We start from the raw sequence: 16,490 nt of genomic DNA, 5'->3' as shown, positions 1-16,490 counted from the left end.
TTACTCCACTGTACCTCGTGTCCCACTATCCCCCTTCTTCCCGACTTAAGTTATCTTGTTAACGCATTTTCGTGACATACAGAAGTCTTTGAAATGAAATGTTGTTTTCACAAAGTGATTATAAAAACAAACACTTCATGTGTACAATTTAATTATGAAAAAATATAATGAACATATTTAATATTTTTTGCCTACAAATACATAAACAAATTCATTAGGCTCTGAAAATTACATTTTTGTATCGAAAAAAATCTTTTTCAGAACAGCAATTGTTTTTGATTAGCGAAAAAAAAAGAAAAAGAAAAGAAAAAGAGAGCAGGAAAATTAACAGCTGCAATTGGAAGAAATTTAATGTTTCAACGACTTTTAATTTCACTTTGAGGCACAACATCCTGTTTCGATACAAAACTGAAATTAGATAACGATTTTTACTCAAAATAGCAATTCTCTTGTATTAGCTTCGTTTATTTACGCCAATGTTTTTTCCTTTAAGAAAATCTCTACGTTAGACATTTTGTTCCGTTCCCACGAAAACATGAAATAGATAAAAGTTCTTATTTCCTTTGCATGGTTTTTTTTTGCTGACAGCTGTAACTTTCCACAAATTAAGATAATTTGCAGCAAGCAACGTAGAATGTAGAATGAAATGCATAAATACTTGGGCAAAAAATCAGAGCCACTCGTCATCTGAGAACTGATATCACTCAGAGGAGCCAGAATGAAGTACGTAGCGTGAATCTTTTTTGTGAAGACGAATTTTTTCTATTTTTATGGATTATATACTAAGTCTTGGCATTATTCATTTGGTAATATGAAATCTAGTTAAATACGCGTAATTCATTGCATTTGAATTATATGCTCTCAGATGAGAATAACATGAGTTGTTTTCATGCTCGTGTTATTCACATCTGAAAGCGGATACGGCTTAGAGGAGTCAGAATGAAGTAGGTAAGTAACGTGATTCTTTTTGTGACGAGGTATCGTTTCTACTTTCATGGATTATATGCTGAGTCTTTGAGCATACATTTACATTTGATAATATGAAATCCAGTGAACTTACGTTTTTTTTCATCTTGAATTTATTTCCAACGTACATAATTCACAACATTTGGATTACATGAGCTTCTCCAAGATGAGGACAACGGGAGTTGTTCTCATGCTCGTGTTATTCTCATCTGAGAACTGATATTCTTTGCTGATACCACTCAGAGGAGCCAGAAGGAAGTACGTAACGGGAATCTTTTTGTGATAGCGTATTTTTCCTACTTTCAAGGATTATATGCTGAGTCTTGGAATTATTCATTTGGTAATATGAAATCTAGTTAAATCCCATTTTTTAGCTTGAATTTATTTTCAATACGCGTAATTCATAGCATTTGGATTATATGAGTTGCTCTCAGATGAGGACAACATAAGTTGTTCTCATGCTCGTGTTATTCTCATCTGAGAGCTGATACCGCTCAGAGGAGTCAGAATGAAGTAGGTACGTAACGTGATTTTTTTTTTTTTTTTGGGGGGGGGGGGGTGGATGGACGAGGCATCGTTTCTACTTTTATGGATTATATGCTGAGTCTTTGAGCATACATTTACATTTGATAATATCATATCCAGTGAACTTACTTTTTTTAATCTTGAATTTATTTCCAACGTGCATAATTCACAACATTTGGATTATATGTTTCTCCCAAATGAGAACAGCGGGAGTTGTTCTCATGCTCGTGTAGTTCTCATCTGAAAACTGATACCACTCAGAGGAGTTAGAAGGAAGTACGTAACGGGAATCTTTTTGTGATGACGCATTTTTCCTACTTTCAAGGATTGTATGCTGAGTCTTTGGGTTACACATTTGAAGATATTAAATCTAGTTAAATCCCCTTTTTCATCTTGAACTTGTTTCAAATGTGCACAATTCATAATTTTTGGATTGAGTTGCTCTCAGATAAGAACAACATGAGTTGTTCTCAACCTCGTATTATTCTCATCTGAGAACTGATACCACTAACAAGAGCCAGGATACTTAAGTACTTAATGTAAATCTTTTACTACTTTTATGGATTATATGCTGAGTCTTTGAATTACATTTTTGGAAGTATAAGATCTAGCTTAACCCCATTTTTCATATTTAATTAATTTTCAATTTGCATAGTTCGTAATCGTTGAATTATATAAGTTGCTCTCAGGTGAGGACAATATTAGTTGTCCTCATGCTCGAATTGGCCTCATATTAGCATTGATATCCCTAAGAGGAGCCAGAATGAAATACGCAAGGTGAATTATTTTAGTGAATATATATATATTTTTTCTATTGTTTGTATCATGTCCTAAGTTTTTGAATTATATATTCTATAATTTCGTAATACACAAAGTTAAATCTCATGCTTTATCTTGAATTTATTATAAAATGCATAATTGTTGGATTACGTGAGTTGTTCTCAGAGGATTGCAGTATGAGTTGTACTCACATCGCCCTCATTTGTGATATCACATTGAAGAGCTGGAATGAAATACGTAACGTGCGTCGTTTTGAGAATATGTGTTTTGTTTGAGAGGTTATAGAGTTACGTTGAATTGTATATTTGGTAAGATAAAATCTAGTTGGATCCCATTTTTTATTTTGAATTTATTTTCAACCAGCATAACTAGTAGTACAATAGAACCTCCATTAAGAGAAACCTCCGAATAAGGGACACCTCTATTTAAGGGACATTTTTTGTGGTCCCAGTCCCTTTGAAAGGGATTTCCATGTATTTACCTCTAATTAAGGAACGTTCTGTTTAAGGGACAGTCACAAAACAAAAACAAATGCAAGAAATAATGTATAAGCACATAAGAAATAGTGAAATTATTGGAGTTTAAGTTTCACTTTTCCTTTAAAAATTAATTGAGGTAAGTTTGACTAAACATATGTGAAAAAAACAAGTAATATATTGTAAAAAGAAACCTTGCTGAAATTAACATGCATAATTTGCCCCCTCAACAATTTATTCAAGTAGGTTCAGAGCAGACGAAGAGTTCACAGCAACTAATTAGCTTTGCTTATAAAACTTTAAAAATTTGAACATAAATTGTAATTTACATAGTATTAAATTGTAAATTACATAACATAAAGCAAATACATGTAATAAATTACTTCAAAATTATTTCTGTATGATACAAAACTTTGCCACTACAAAATTTTTTATTAAATTTTAATCAATGAAATAATATAAAAGAAATTTGAATAATTATGAATTTTATTTAACGTAATGATACATTTTCAGTATTTAATCTTAAGTGTTAATAACTAATGTTTATTGTGATATTATACTACTAAGTGCACAGCATGCATCAATTCATCCACCTCCGAATAAGGGACACCTCTATTTAAGGGACAAAATATCTGGTCCCCTTAGTGTCCCTTATTGAGAGGTTCTACTGTACTTGGTTTACATGAACTGTTCGTTCTCTTGTGAGGATAACATGAGTTGCCCCCATGTCCATATTGTTCTCATCTGAGCATTGATATCACTCAAAGGATTTTCAATGAACATGAATGGTTTTTATGAAGACGTATTTTTTTCCACTGTTTGGATTATATCCTAAGTCTTCAAATTATATACTTGGTGATATACTGCCACTGGTTGGTAAAGGGTAGTAAATGTAAATTTCTCATTCCCCTCCTCATTTGTTGTGTATTTTTGTCTACTATTGTACTTTAGCTTTATTGTACAAGCTCGTTTATTTGATTTCCGCTGAAAATAATGCACGAAAAAAAAAACATCAAATTAAAACATTTCCCTAATATCATTTGTCAGTATGGCCATCTAAAACGTGTTTCTTCAAATATCTCGAAAACTCATTTCTGCAGATACAGTAAAACCTGTGAAGTTGACCACCCTTGTAAGTTGACCACCTGTCTAAGTTGACCGTTTTTTTCAGGCACAGAATTAGCCCTTACCATATAAATCAATCTCTGTAAGTTAATCGCCTGTTTAAGTTGACCACTAAAGAAATGCACCGCAAGTGGTCAACTTACACAGGTTTCACTGTACTGCCCTTTGTCCAAGGAAAATTTGTAATTAAAGACTATGAGACTGTATGCAGATCTATTATCACTCAAAGAACAAAACTGAAAATTAAGCTTTACGTTATGATATAAATAAAAGGTATTTCAATTGTTTTAATTAATTGATATGCAATTGTTGCTAAATTTTTATTGCTGTATTTATTGAAATGATGGTTTGGTATATGCTAGAAATATATATCTCCCCCCTATTTTTAGGGTGCTTTGTGTGATCACTCTACTTTGTGCGGCTGGCTATGCCGTAGGTAAGAAACTTTTATTTTAATATTAATGTTTGACGCGTTTAGTATCAAGATTAGTTCAATCCATTCACTTTCAAAAGTTGTTTTCTTTCGTAGTTTTTTACTTAACTGCTACGATTAAGGAGACGGTGGACCTTGAAAGCATTTTTTTTAAATTTATTAATTTTGAAATGTGAAACTTGGCATAAAAGTTGGTAAGTTTATTAGCATGCATAATATCAAGCAAAAGAAATGCAACAAAATAAAAATTTTATTAAAACTAAAAATTTTGAAATTTAAAATAAAAATTATAAAATGCTCCACCCGACTCAATTTTTGCTTTTTTTTTCTCAATCAATTTGCATTTTATCAAAGAACAGAATGCCAAGAACTTTGGGTATCCATTTAAGGATTGGTCCATTATTAACTGTACAGGATTATTTTTGCGTAAAGCAATAGTTTTTGTTGCTAATATTACATAAAAATCAAAACTTTAATTTTTTAAGCAACATAAAATTCTCTTAAACCTTAATGCATACCCAGTTTTATCAAACAATTACCAAAGTAGCATATTCTGAAATTTGAAGCATATCGAACAAAAATTAAGTTGCATGGAGCTTTTTTCAATATGTGTCAGCATCGAATTTTCCAGTCCGAGATAAATGACGTTTAAGTCTAATTTCACCTACATTTCATGATCTTCGTAATTTAATAACTCCCGAAAGATATTTTCACGATGACTAAATATTTGACATTAATACCAATGTAAGAATCTATTGAAACTTAGCTTACATGTTTGACACTTAGTTTTTCGACTTTGTTTACATGTATGACAGCCATTTTATTCGAAAACACGCTCTGTTTACTTTTTTTAAACGCATATAACTTCGCGATGAAACATGAAATTAACAAGCGGTTTTTTCATACGATTCAGCACACTTCATATATTGTTACTTACACGGAATAAAAAAATCATTTTTTTTGACAGATTTGAGCTATTTGGAAGGTTCACGGTCCCCTTTTGATACTATCAAAATACTTGTAAGTTTTAAAAGGAAAAACATAGGCGCATGTGCAACATATAACTAAAAGTGTAAAGAACGGTTATCAATGAAAAAACTTATACCTCAGTTTATATTATTTTCAAAGAGATAAAATTGTTGTTTAAATTATAAGTGCATCAATTGAGGCAGTGAGAAGCAAAGGGATGTAAGTGGCAAAATTAAAAATTTGGATATTACCAGTACAAATGGGAGGAGAATCTCTCCTCTGTCTTGGGGCATGAGATGGTACTAGTAGCCAAGGTAATTGCTGCTGGTACAGCATGGTTTAGAAAAAAATTCAACGAAAGGCTACCTAGGACGTTATCTTTAAACGCGTTTTACTCAAAACTTAAAAATATCCACTTACATCCCTTTGCTTCTCACTGCCTCAACTGTCTGTTGCGTAATCCCCATATATGTCCTTTTAAAACTCACAAGAATTTTGATAGCTATTAAGAACTCGTGATCACAAATTTTCGAGACAATCTGTAAGAAATTCTAAAATTTTGTAGGGCTTTAATCTACACGAAGCTGAGAGAAATCATTTCATACTTTTTAGTTCATTTTAAAAACAAGGTATACTTAAAATTTTTTTTAAACTAATTATTTTAAATAAATAAAAAAGCATTCACTATCAAATTAACAGCTTTATTTAAGATGAATATAGTTTTCAAAAATGTTTTAATCAACGAATTATGTCTAGAATGAAACCAGAGCTTGCAAGTGGACTACAAATGTGAATATGCTGGAATTGTGATCTGATCGAGATAAATGAAAATTTTCTACGTTTTTGCATATTACGCCAAACTCAATGACTTGATATATTTGGTCAAGCAAAAATTTGCATTTTTTTTTCTATATCAATGGTTGCTTACATGTTAATACATAACTTCGTTGAATGATGTAATGTGATGATAATCCGTTTCTCTTCCGCAGCCAAGGATCCTTTGACAGTGCCAAACTGTGGCAAAAGCTTCATTACTGCAGCACCTGATCGTATTGTTGGTGGAACTACTGCTCCCCACGGAATGTATCCATGGATGGTAAGACATTTTCGTTCATCCATAATTAATTTCTTCGTGATCTTTACTAATAATAAAGCTGTAAGTCTCTCTGCCTGGATTTCTGTCTGTCAGACTCTCTGTGACGCACATAGTGCCTAAATCGTTCGGCCGATTTTCATGAAATTCCGCACAGAACTAGTTTATATCGCTACAAAGTGTGCACGTCGGAGCGATTTTTTGAAAATTCGTTTTTGTGCTTTTCCTAATCCAATTTTAAGAAAATTTTACCGAGCAAATTATCACAACGTGGACAAGTAAATTACCAAACTATCATAACGTGAAACCGTAACATGGGAGAGCAAATGAACATAACAAATTAGCGAGAAATTCATCATTCATTATTTGTAAATATACAGGCGAACTAATCGACCTGTTAATTTTCTGCTACGGGCAAAGCCGTGAAGGTACCACTATTGTATATAAGAGGATATCCATAAATGTTGTCACTCTTTGATGGGGCCGAAATTGTGAAAACTTGTTGTAAGATGGAGGGAGGGGATAACAAGAAGTGGAACATCAAATGTCAATATGTTAGTGAAAAACAGCGTGACATGTGACAAATGGAAGGCGAGGGAGTTAGATGAAGTGTGATACATTGTGACTAAGGGGGGTTTGGGATCAAATATGTTGAAAAAAGGGTCTGACATCATTTATGGACAACCCACAAATGGTTGGTGGAACTAATGCTTCCACGTCATGGGTATACAGGATGAAAGACATTTTCGTTTGTTCATACTAATTTATTTCAATGTAATTGTCTACAAGGGTACGTCTATAAATGATGTAACACTCTGTTGGGGGGGGGGGTTCATGAAATTGTGACAATTTGTGGTAAGATGAAGGGAGAAGATAACAAGAAGTGGAGCATTACACGTTTTTCATTATGCTAACGACAAGCAGCGTGACATGTGACAAAGGCGGGGGGGGGGGGGGTGAGAGGGAGTAAGGCAAAGTGTGACACTTTGTGACAAAGAGAGGGAGGGGTCAAATTTGCAGAAAGAAGAAAAGTGACATCATTTATGGACAGCCCCCGTATTGCTGGTGGAACTAATGCTCCCCGTGGAATTTACCCATGGATGATAAGACATTTTCATTTATCCATAATTTATTTCTTTGTAATTGTATGTAAAGGGACTTCCATAAATGAGGTCAAACTTTGATGAGGCGGGGGTTCGTGAAATTGTAACAGCTTGTGACAAGATGAAGAGAGGGGATAACAAGAAGTGAGACATCCCACGTTTTTTATTACACTATGCTAATAAAAAACAGTATGACATGCGACAAATGGGAGGAGAGGGGGTAAGATGAAGTTTGACACTTTGTGACAAATAGGAGAGGGGGTTAAATTTGTTGAAAAAAGTGTTACATCATTCATAAATAGTCCCCCCCCCCCTCGTATTGCTGCAAGCATTGTGTATCAGTCAATTTTACTGTTTCAGGCTTAATGAATTAAAATTGAAAAAGCAATCAGACTAAAATGCACAGTAATATATTACTATTTGTATTCTTTAATTAAATTAAATGTTATCTGCATTTTACCGATTTTTGACATCGCTTACAAAATATTTTCGTTTTCATGCTCCCAAAACAATAAATGCAAAAAATCCTATTTAGCAATTGTGGATACATGCCAGTCATTTAGGAGGAGGAGGGGTCGGGGGAGGGGAGTCAATTGTTATCCTTTGGCTTTGAAAAACTAATGTTTTTACACATGAGTGGCCGTGGTTTTTGCTGGCTTCCGATAAAATTTTCATTGCTTGCCCCCCCCCCCCCCTGGAAAAATTCGAAATGACAGGCCTGTGTGTATACTATATTGAATAAACTTATTTGTTTATTTTTCAGGTGTCTTTGTACGAACGAGATGGTTTCTGGTACCACGCTTGTGGAGCTACCATACTTAACGATCATTGGGTAGTCACTGCTGCTCACTGTATCGATTTGTAAGTGTTAACTGCGTTATTTAATTTAAATGGGCTTTTACAAATAATACTAATGAGCTTTTGGTTTTACATATGTAAGAACAGAACAATACAAAACATAAACTGGTAATCAAGACAAGTCATTAATTTAAATTAGTATAGATACAATAATGCATAATGTATAGCCTATGTCACTCTGTATGGATGTACTGTCCAACCAACTGGATTGTATGGAATTTTCAAACGTCCAGATAAGACGAATCTACCTGAATGAGACGGAAAAGTAAAATAGTGATGCGCGTATTCCACTCATCTGAATGAGACTCTGCTTCTGCAAAAGCTGGCATCACTAAAAATAATAGATTCGTCCATTTCCGGCTGTAAAACGGATGTTTGTCTTTCCATACAATCCGTGGTCAGACAGTACCTTTCATATGGAGAAATAATTTCTCAAATAGGTGCTTCAAAGATTACTCAAAACATGTACACATACAAATTCCGCCCTTTCTCTTAAAAAATTAGTACATTAAACGCCCGATTGACTCCCCGACAGCTAGGAACATGTATTTTCGCCGCAAAAAGCAAATACAAATGGCTGTTTTTTGTTGAGAAATTGTGAATTTTAACTCAGTTGTTTTTGTTTTATTTATTTATTTATTTATTGTGCCTTCTTCATCGTTCATAGACTTGTTCTATATTGATGTTAAGTTCTGTTGTGCAAAAAATACAAAACATTTTTACTGTCCTGTAAATATTTTCACTGTTTGTAGAAAATAATATGCGTCAATACAGCCAAGCTTTTGAGGAAGGGCTATTTTTACCTTAATTGTCCCTCATTTTAGACTTCGCGGTTTATCCTCGGCTTTTACTGTCCGCGGCACTTGTGCCACCCAATTCCACGGATAATTGGGAGTTTACTGTATAAATAGAGAAAATAGATTGTAGACAACAAGAACGCTAAGTAACTCGAATACATGTAATTCGAATTGCGTTGGTTATACACACGTGTTTCAACGGATGCTTTGTTAATAGCAAACAGCTGTACGCAACGGAGTACACGCAACTACGGCCAACGAGAAAGAAAGAAAGCGAGAAGAGCGCACTAAGGCCCTTATAGGGAGGAGCCGACGCATCCGCCATTTTGGAGCAAACTTGATCCAGTGCTTCGTAGCAATAGCATTGCTGCTGATGTTTACATTTCTTTCGCATGTGTTAAGTTGAATCAAATGGGTGGTTGTTCGGCTGTTAATTGTACAAACAGCTCCAAAAAAGGATTTCAGATCTTCAGATTTCCAGCAGAAGCAGAAAGAAAAAAGAAATGGATAATTAATAGTCCGCGAAGTGACTGGCAGCCTGGAAACGACGCCAACTGTTTCCAAAATTTCGCCAATGTTCACCTCCGCTCTCTGACTCTCTTGTTCCCTGTTTGGCGAATGATTACCAATAAAGGTAGCTTTCCCTGCTGTACGTTTGCTCCAAAATGGCAGATGCGTCGACATCTGTAGTTACAGGGGTTCTAGAGCGTACGAGCCACTTTACGTCACACAAAACAACTACGTCACTTCCGTCACGCAAATTTTGCCGATCAGAATTTCAAAGCCCTCGCATAAAAAGTTTCACTTCAAAAAATCTTCGTACTTAATAGAAGTATGTATGAAATAGTATTAAAAATAGTTAATATGCTATTTTTCTTCCCTTAGCCCGAACTATCCCTCGAGCTACAAAATCTACGCAGGTCTTCACAAGCAGTCTGATAAGTACCATGATGCTGTGGAAGTTTACGATGTGAGTATATAGTATTTGCCAAAAACCAACTATGTCAACTCTACGGGTGTACGCAAATAAAATTATCTGCAGATAAATCATATTTAAATGTGAAAGCCGTAGACCGTGTTCTTAAACCAGAAGTTTTAATTTTCAACGTTGCTGTACAAGAAAACTGTTAACGGTATTATCTGGTACTCCGTTTTAGTTTTAGAACAAATAAAAGTGTTATGTAGTTTTCCTAAAGTTTAAAATAACGCAAAATTTTGAAAAGATAAGGGATTTTTTCCTTCTATATAGTTGAAAGAATTCTTAAAATAACAAAAAGTAAAAAGCTGTTTCGAATTTTCAAATGTAGCTATAACTATATTTCTGCACAGAGGATAACTGAATTGTATATTGAGTTTTGTCCAAACGGAGTGGTTGGACAATGCGGAGTGGTGGGACTTTAAACACACTTTTGGATTTTTAAACAATAGTTTAAATACAAATGAGATTCTCTTCTTCATTCATCGATGTGATTACTGTAAATGTTATCAATCAATACTTCCGATAAATTTTTTGCTTCAACCAATTATTAATTTTGTTATGAGTTTTATCACAACGTTTGCTCATTTTAACCTGTTCTCTTTTCAATTGTTTTTCAGATATCTGATGTTTTCATTCATGAGCATTACGACAAAAGAACCAATTCTAACGACATAGCCCTTCTTAGAACCAGGGACAAGATCAATATTGCTGGCTCCAAAGGGTATATCAACGGAATCTGTCTGCCTCAGGACAACAGTGATCCTACTGGTAAAGGACAAATCTGTGGTTGGGGACACGAGTGGTCAAGTAAGTTTTTTCTTCAACAACCATTTTACAACAACCCTTATTAGACAAATATGTGATCTTTTAAGGAGTTTATGACAGTTTAATTACAAAATAATAATAATAATAATAATAATAATAATAATAATGTTAATAGTAACAATAATAATAAAATAATAATAATAATAATAATAATAATAATAATAATAATAATAATAATAATAATAATAATAATAATAATAATAATAATAATAATAATAATAATAAAGCGGTCGAACATGTAAAAATTTTGCAAAAATAGTTTTGATATTGCTTAAGAAATGATTCTCAACCTCTTTTTTATACTCAGATAAAAATTTTGTATATTTATTGAAGTTTAATAATTAATAATAATAATGGTAATCGTAAAAATGATAATCCTAATACATAATGAATAATAAAAACAACAATAATAATAATAATAAAGTTGAAATTGCTGCAAATGCATTTTCTTTTTATGCTTAATCAGATAAGTAAAAGCTTCAACTTTTTGTCGATTTAATTAAAAATACTGTAATAATGCAATTAACTTAACCGGCGGGATCAACAATGAACTAGTTCGAGGTTAGCAAAGTGAGCCTTTTCTATGGAGTTATGCCCTGACGAAGAGGCTCGCTTTGTTTGTCTCGAAACAACTGTTAATTATAACTCTTCTTTTTGCTTTAACGTACGTTGACATACATTTTTCTTCTCAAATTGGCGAATACTTTTACAATAGTGGTCAAATCTCAAAATATTTCTCTTTTTTTTGTGCTTTTTATTTAATTGAGCACTTTTAACCTGAGATATATAGTCCAGTAACCTTATCACATGGGGGGGGGGGGGAGTAAGGGCAGGGGTGTGCACAGTGGGCGGAGGACACCTGTTGGCCTAGGTCCGACACTGAAGGGGGCCCAATATTTTTAAAACTGGCGTGAAATATAGGGGTAACCAATATGGAAGGGGGCCCGGAAAAGTCATTTGTGACGGGCCCCAAAATTTCTGTACACGCCTCAGCATGGGCGCCCATATGCAAAATTATAAGGGGGGACTCAAATATTTCCCCCGTGGTTTAGCTGGATATTTTCCCCGTGGAAACTGATTTCAGGACAGATTAGAGTAATTAAAATTTGACATTTTTAATAACTTATTCATTAATGGCTGGAGAAGAAATGTTTTTACATTTTGCAAAGAAAAAAGTACTAAAAGCAAGGAAGTTCAAATTCAAAGGGGGGGCTCGAGTCCCCCCTTGTCCCCCTATATGTGCAACCTTGCGCCTCAGTGTAGGGGTACCTTGCGTCTAATGCGGTAGTTCTGATTTTTTGCTAAGTTGTTTGTGGTATTGTTCCAACAAATGATCCAAATTTTTGACCTCGAGCATTGAACGCAACCTAGTCAAAAATCAAAAATACCGTGACGTTTTAGACTTTACTGTTACTGTAGTTTTTCCCGATTTTAACCGTAAACGTATGAATTTTCAATAATACCTCTTATGAATATTTTTAAAATGGATTAAATTTGCTGCAATATAAATCGAGAACTATCTCTTTATCCAACAGTTTCCGAGATAAAACCATTCAGAACGACATAATATTGCTCAAACTTTTGAGTTTTGAAAAACAGTAATAAACTTTGTTCGTGTCGGGAACTATTGAGTTTAAAGAGACATTCTAGATTCATAATGTAGCAAAATTTTGTCGACTTTAAGACTGTTCATTGTAGGCTTTTTGGAAAACTAGTCGTTTAGGATTAAAATCGGCAAAACTAAAGTAAAGTCTAAAACTTGACGTTTTTTTTTTTTTTTTTTTTTGATTGATGACAAGGCTGCTTCGGCACACGAGATCAAAAACTTTGATTTTTTATTGGACCAATATCATAAAAATCGCAGCAAAAAATCAGAATTACCAGATCTGACGCAAGGCCTGATGTATATATGGTTACTGAACCTTGATTGACTTGACTTGATTCTTTTAACGCCTGGTGGCGCATGAGGCCGCTAGCGTGGCATTCCATCCTGATCGGTTGAATGTCGACTCCCTGGCACTCCCCCGGCTTGGCCAACCAAAGGCATTTCTTTCTTGTATGGCCATCTGACGCCAGGTTAGTTTTGTACGCCCGCGCTTCCTTTTACTGAACCTTTAATTGCTAAAATTACATCCATCACGCTAATTTTCCAATGTAGATTTTTCCAGAATTTCCGACTAATCCTGAACTTGGGAATTTCAAATCTACGAAATTTCTGGGAATAGATCTGGACAAATATCACTCCGAGATAAATGATTACTTTATTTTTTTATTTGCTAGGCATTCATTTTTGTTTATTTTGTTCCATCCAGGCGGCCGTAATTCGGATGTCTTGAAGCACGCAACTATCCCACTTGTAGACCGAAGAACTTGCAACAATGCCTATGACTCCAACCCTTATGACGATAGAGATGTAATCTTGGAGAACATGATCTGTGGTGGATCAGAAAACTTGGACACTTGCCAGGTAAATCATTTATGTGATTTTTAGGAACGTTTTACCTTTTTATATTTTATGCATTTTGGGAGATTTTTATTTTAAGCAAGTTGAAGAATTTTATTTGTCCGCATTTGAGCAAAATGGCAACGATGAAAATGTAGAAAGAAAAAATTGATTTTTCCTTACTTAAAAGGATTACGTCCTTTTTCGCTGTAAATTAATCGCCTCCTTCTTTTGTACGGCATTTAGTAAATGTTTTAAAAACGTATTTTTTTTTTTCGCTCTTTCGAATAAAGTCAAAATTGAAACAATATGATAATTATTTCGAGTATAAAGATCCATTTTCGGGACAAAAAATTAAATTTTGAATAAAAAAAGAACCATTCATCGATTTTTTTTCGAATCGGTCTATAAACTTTCCCGCCACTGACTTAGACAAACGTTGAAAATTTCAACGAATTCGGTCCGGTAGTTTAGGTAGTTAGGTTTCCGAGTTTAGCCTTTATCCTATCGTTACCAAATAACTCATTGTTGAAAAGTCTACCAAAAAAAAAAAAAAAAACCCACATATATTTATCCAGAATTTAACGAACCTACTTTTCCGTACTTCGTCATTTATTTTCTAATAACCAGTCGCATACCTCCCCCCCCCCCTCTCTCTTTCTCTCTCTGTATTTCTCAATTGATTTAGAATTCAAATGAATTTGAATACCTATATTTGAAAGATATAAAACAATTAAAAAATATATGGGACAAGTGAAAAAAATTTCGTTAATAAAAATGAAGTTCATTCTCAAAAATTGATAGTTACCATATTTCAGTAATGTGCAACCATATTTTTTTTCAAAGAAAATTGAAATTCAGGCACTTTGTATTCCATATGTACAAGGACAGAAGCAGGAGAGAAAGATGTACAAATGAATTACAAAAAAAAAAAAAGAAAGAAAGAAATCTTTCAAAATTATTTTTTTTACTTGAATAACTAAAAAAAAAAAACACGAAGAAGCCTCAGATAATTCTAAAAATATTTGATTGGATTTGATTAGTATATAAAGAATAAGGAGTCTACTTTCTCTATTAAAATCGGAAGGAGTATGGGTCAGTCATTTGAGAGATCAAGGGACCAACTGCTCCCCCTCCTTTATTTTAGAAACGTAACATAATTGTGCATTTGTGCGTCTATTTTGCTGTATTTCTCCTAAAAAAGGTATTGAGTATATAGTATTGACTATTGAAGTATAAGTGGCACAGTTCAAAGTTATAAAATTGCGGATCAAAATTACTTTGAATGACAGCAATTAAAATACAGTCGATTCCGGTTAACAGGACCACATTGGGACGGGACCATTTTGGTCCTAATAACCGGTTGGTCCGACTAAGCGAACAGGACCTGTGTAGCTTGACCGAATATGTTATACACAAAATATATAAATGCCCTTATGATTATTGTGAGTCCACATATTTATGGTAAGGATACAAGCAAGAAAAATTGCTGAAATATTTTTCCATTAAAAATTAAAGTAAAGCGGCCAATCGTTTTACAATCGTTCCAGACCGATACGGTTTCAGTCATACCTTCCAGTCAGTATCGATTCCACTCAACAACTAAAAATAACTAAAAATGTGAGAGTGAAAAAATAAGTGCTAAAAAGTACTAATCGGTCATTAAAAATTTCCAATGAAATGTAAATTGCATATTTTACAACTAAATTGAAGAAATTTGAAATTTCACAGAAATTTTGATTTCTGCTGGAGCAGTGCCGTTATGAAATGGGAGTTTCGATAACCATTTTTCTAGTAAATATTGCCGAGTTTAATTGAAAATTACAAGGAACCATTTTTAATTTTTATTGCATTAATTATTAGGTTCGTTGATCCACTTGCAACTCGCTTCAAATGGGCGATTTAAATTTTTTTTCCCATTTTCTTCTCATATTACTTGGTCTGATTAAACGGATTTTTTGGTCCCAATAAGCGAATAATATTAGACTTGTGTAATGGGAATTGTTTTGGTTCTTTAAGATTTGGTCCAAATAAGCGACTGGTTCCGATTAAGGAGTGGCCCAATTAAGCAGAATTCACTGTAATGCTGAATCCATGACATGTGTAGAAAATCTGCGATAACTATAGTAACTGTCGTAATGGATGCGAGTCCACCATGTGGCTAATCCCGTTGTTAATCCATTATTCAAAATCAAAATTGTTTCTTGCAGAACGATTCCGGCGGCCCCTTGTCCCAGAGAGACAGCAAGGGCATCTCCACCCTCGTCGGCATCACATCTTTCGGAAGAGGCTGTGGAATGAAAGGATACCCCGGAGTCTACACCAAGGTGGCCTACTTCCGAAGCTGGATGACAAAGACCATCCAATCCAGAGACCCCCAATACCGATCCTGAATGCAGACACTCGAATTGTATGGGATGACTAGAGAGTAACAATAAAATATTCCTTCTCCAGAATGTTGTGTTTTTGATTTATAACGAAACTCGATGAAATGCGATTGTTATCTTTAAACCGCAGGCTAATTGCTTAAAATGTGCTCAAGAAGTAAACCTTCAAACACAGTGAAATCTCGTTACAACGAATACCAATACAACGAAACATCCATTTCAACGAATTGCATTTTCAGTCCCGATTTCAGTCATTTATTATTTAAATTCCACCGTCACATTTACAACGAACAAAATTTGCGGACCCTTGAAATTCTTTGTAACGGAATTGCACCTTATTTACAAGTCCTCAAATTGTAAATATTACGAGGAGTCATAAGCTTTTGTGGTATTTAACCTATCGACGACTGAGAACAATAGTAGGATATCTTAGTCTTATTTCGGAGATTAAATGTATTTGTGCTGCTCTGAGGCGACGATATGAGCCTTTTTGTTTTGAAGAGGGGAGCCATTTGTGAAAAAAATGAAGATAATAGTAATTGAACCGTTTATTTCAAAACCCAGTCAAGCCACAAACTCTAAAATTTTGAAAAAGCTTTTTCATCTTAAAATTTTTTTTACAAGAATTAAAGTGCTATTAAACTGAAAAGGATACTTATTCTTTCAATAAACAACGCTGTCATCCTCATTGAATTAGTTGGTATGGCGGCATAATTGCTTTCCTAAAATTA

The 16,490-nt window shown here is 34.0% G+C and overlaps 1 protein-coding gene across 2 annotated transcripts; it reads left to right on the top strand.

Moving 5' to 3' along the window:
* The first annotated feature begins 652 nt into the window (after positions 1-652).
* Positions 653-15,828, top strand: LOC129224555 (U21-ctenitoxin-Pn1a-like). 2 transcript variants are annotated; one of them, XM_054859031.1, is made up of 8 exons: positions 653-723; positions 4,262-4,308; positions 6,264-6,370; positions 8,234-8,331; positions 10,011-10,095; positions 10,722-10,911; positions 13,242-13,396; positions 15,583-15,828. In XM_054859031.1, exons 1-8 carry the CDS (start codon positions 719-721, stop codon positions 15,763-15,765), a joined length of 870 nt encoding a protein of 289 aa, XP_054715006.1. In that variant the 5' UTR covers positions 653-718; the 3' UTR covers positions 15,766-15,828. The 2 variants fall into 2 exon arrangements, with proteins under 2 accessions (XP_054715006.1, XP_054715007.1); XM_054859032.1 differs by lacking the exon at positions 653-723 and adding an exon at positions 2,249-2,259.
* The last annotated feature ends 662 nt before the right edge of the window (positions 15,829-16,490 follow it).

Source organism: Uloborus diversus, chromosome 6, assembly GCF_026930045.1.
Source record: "Uloborus diversus isolate 005 chromosome 6, Udiv.v.3.1, whole genome shotgun sequence".
NCBI classification, from domain to species: domain Eukaryota; kingdom Metazoa; phylum Arthropoda; class Arachnida; order Araneae; family Uloboridae; genus Uloborus; species Uloborus diversus.
Note: the sequence above shows the minus strand (reverse complement) of the source record. Positions and strands in the feature narration are given on the sequence as shown.

Coding starts and splice junctions, on each gene's coding strand:
- LOC129224555 (XM_054859031.1), top strand. Junction 10,096..10,721: donor ATGCTGTGGAAGTTTACGAT/GTGAGTATATAG, acceptor ATTGTTTTTCAG/ATATCTGATGTTTTCATTCA. Junction 10,912..13,241: donor TTGGGGACACGAGTGGTCAA/GTAAGTTTTTTC, acceptor TGTTCCATCCAG/GCGGCCGTAATTCGGATGTC.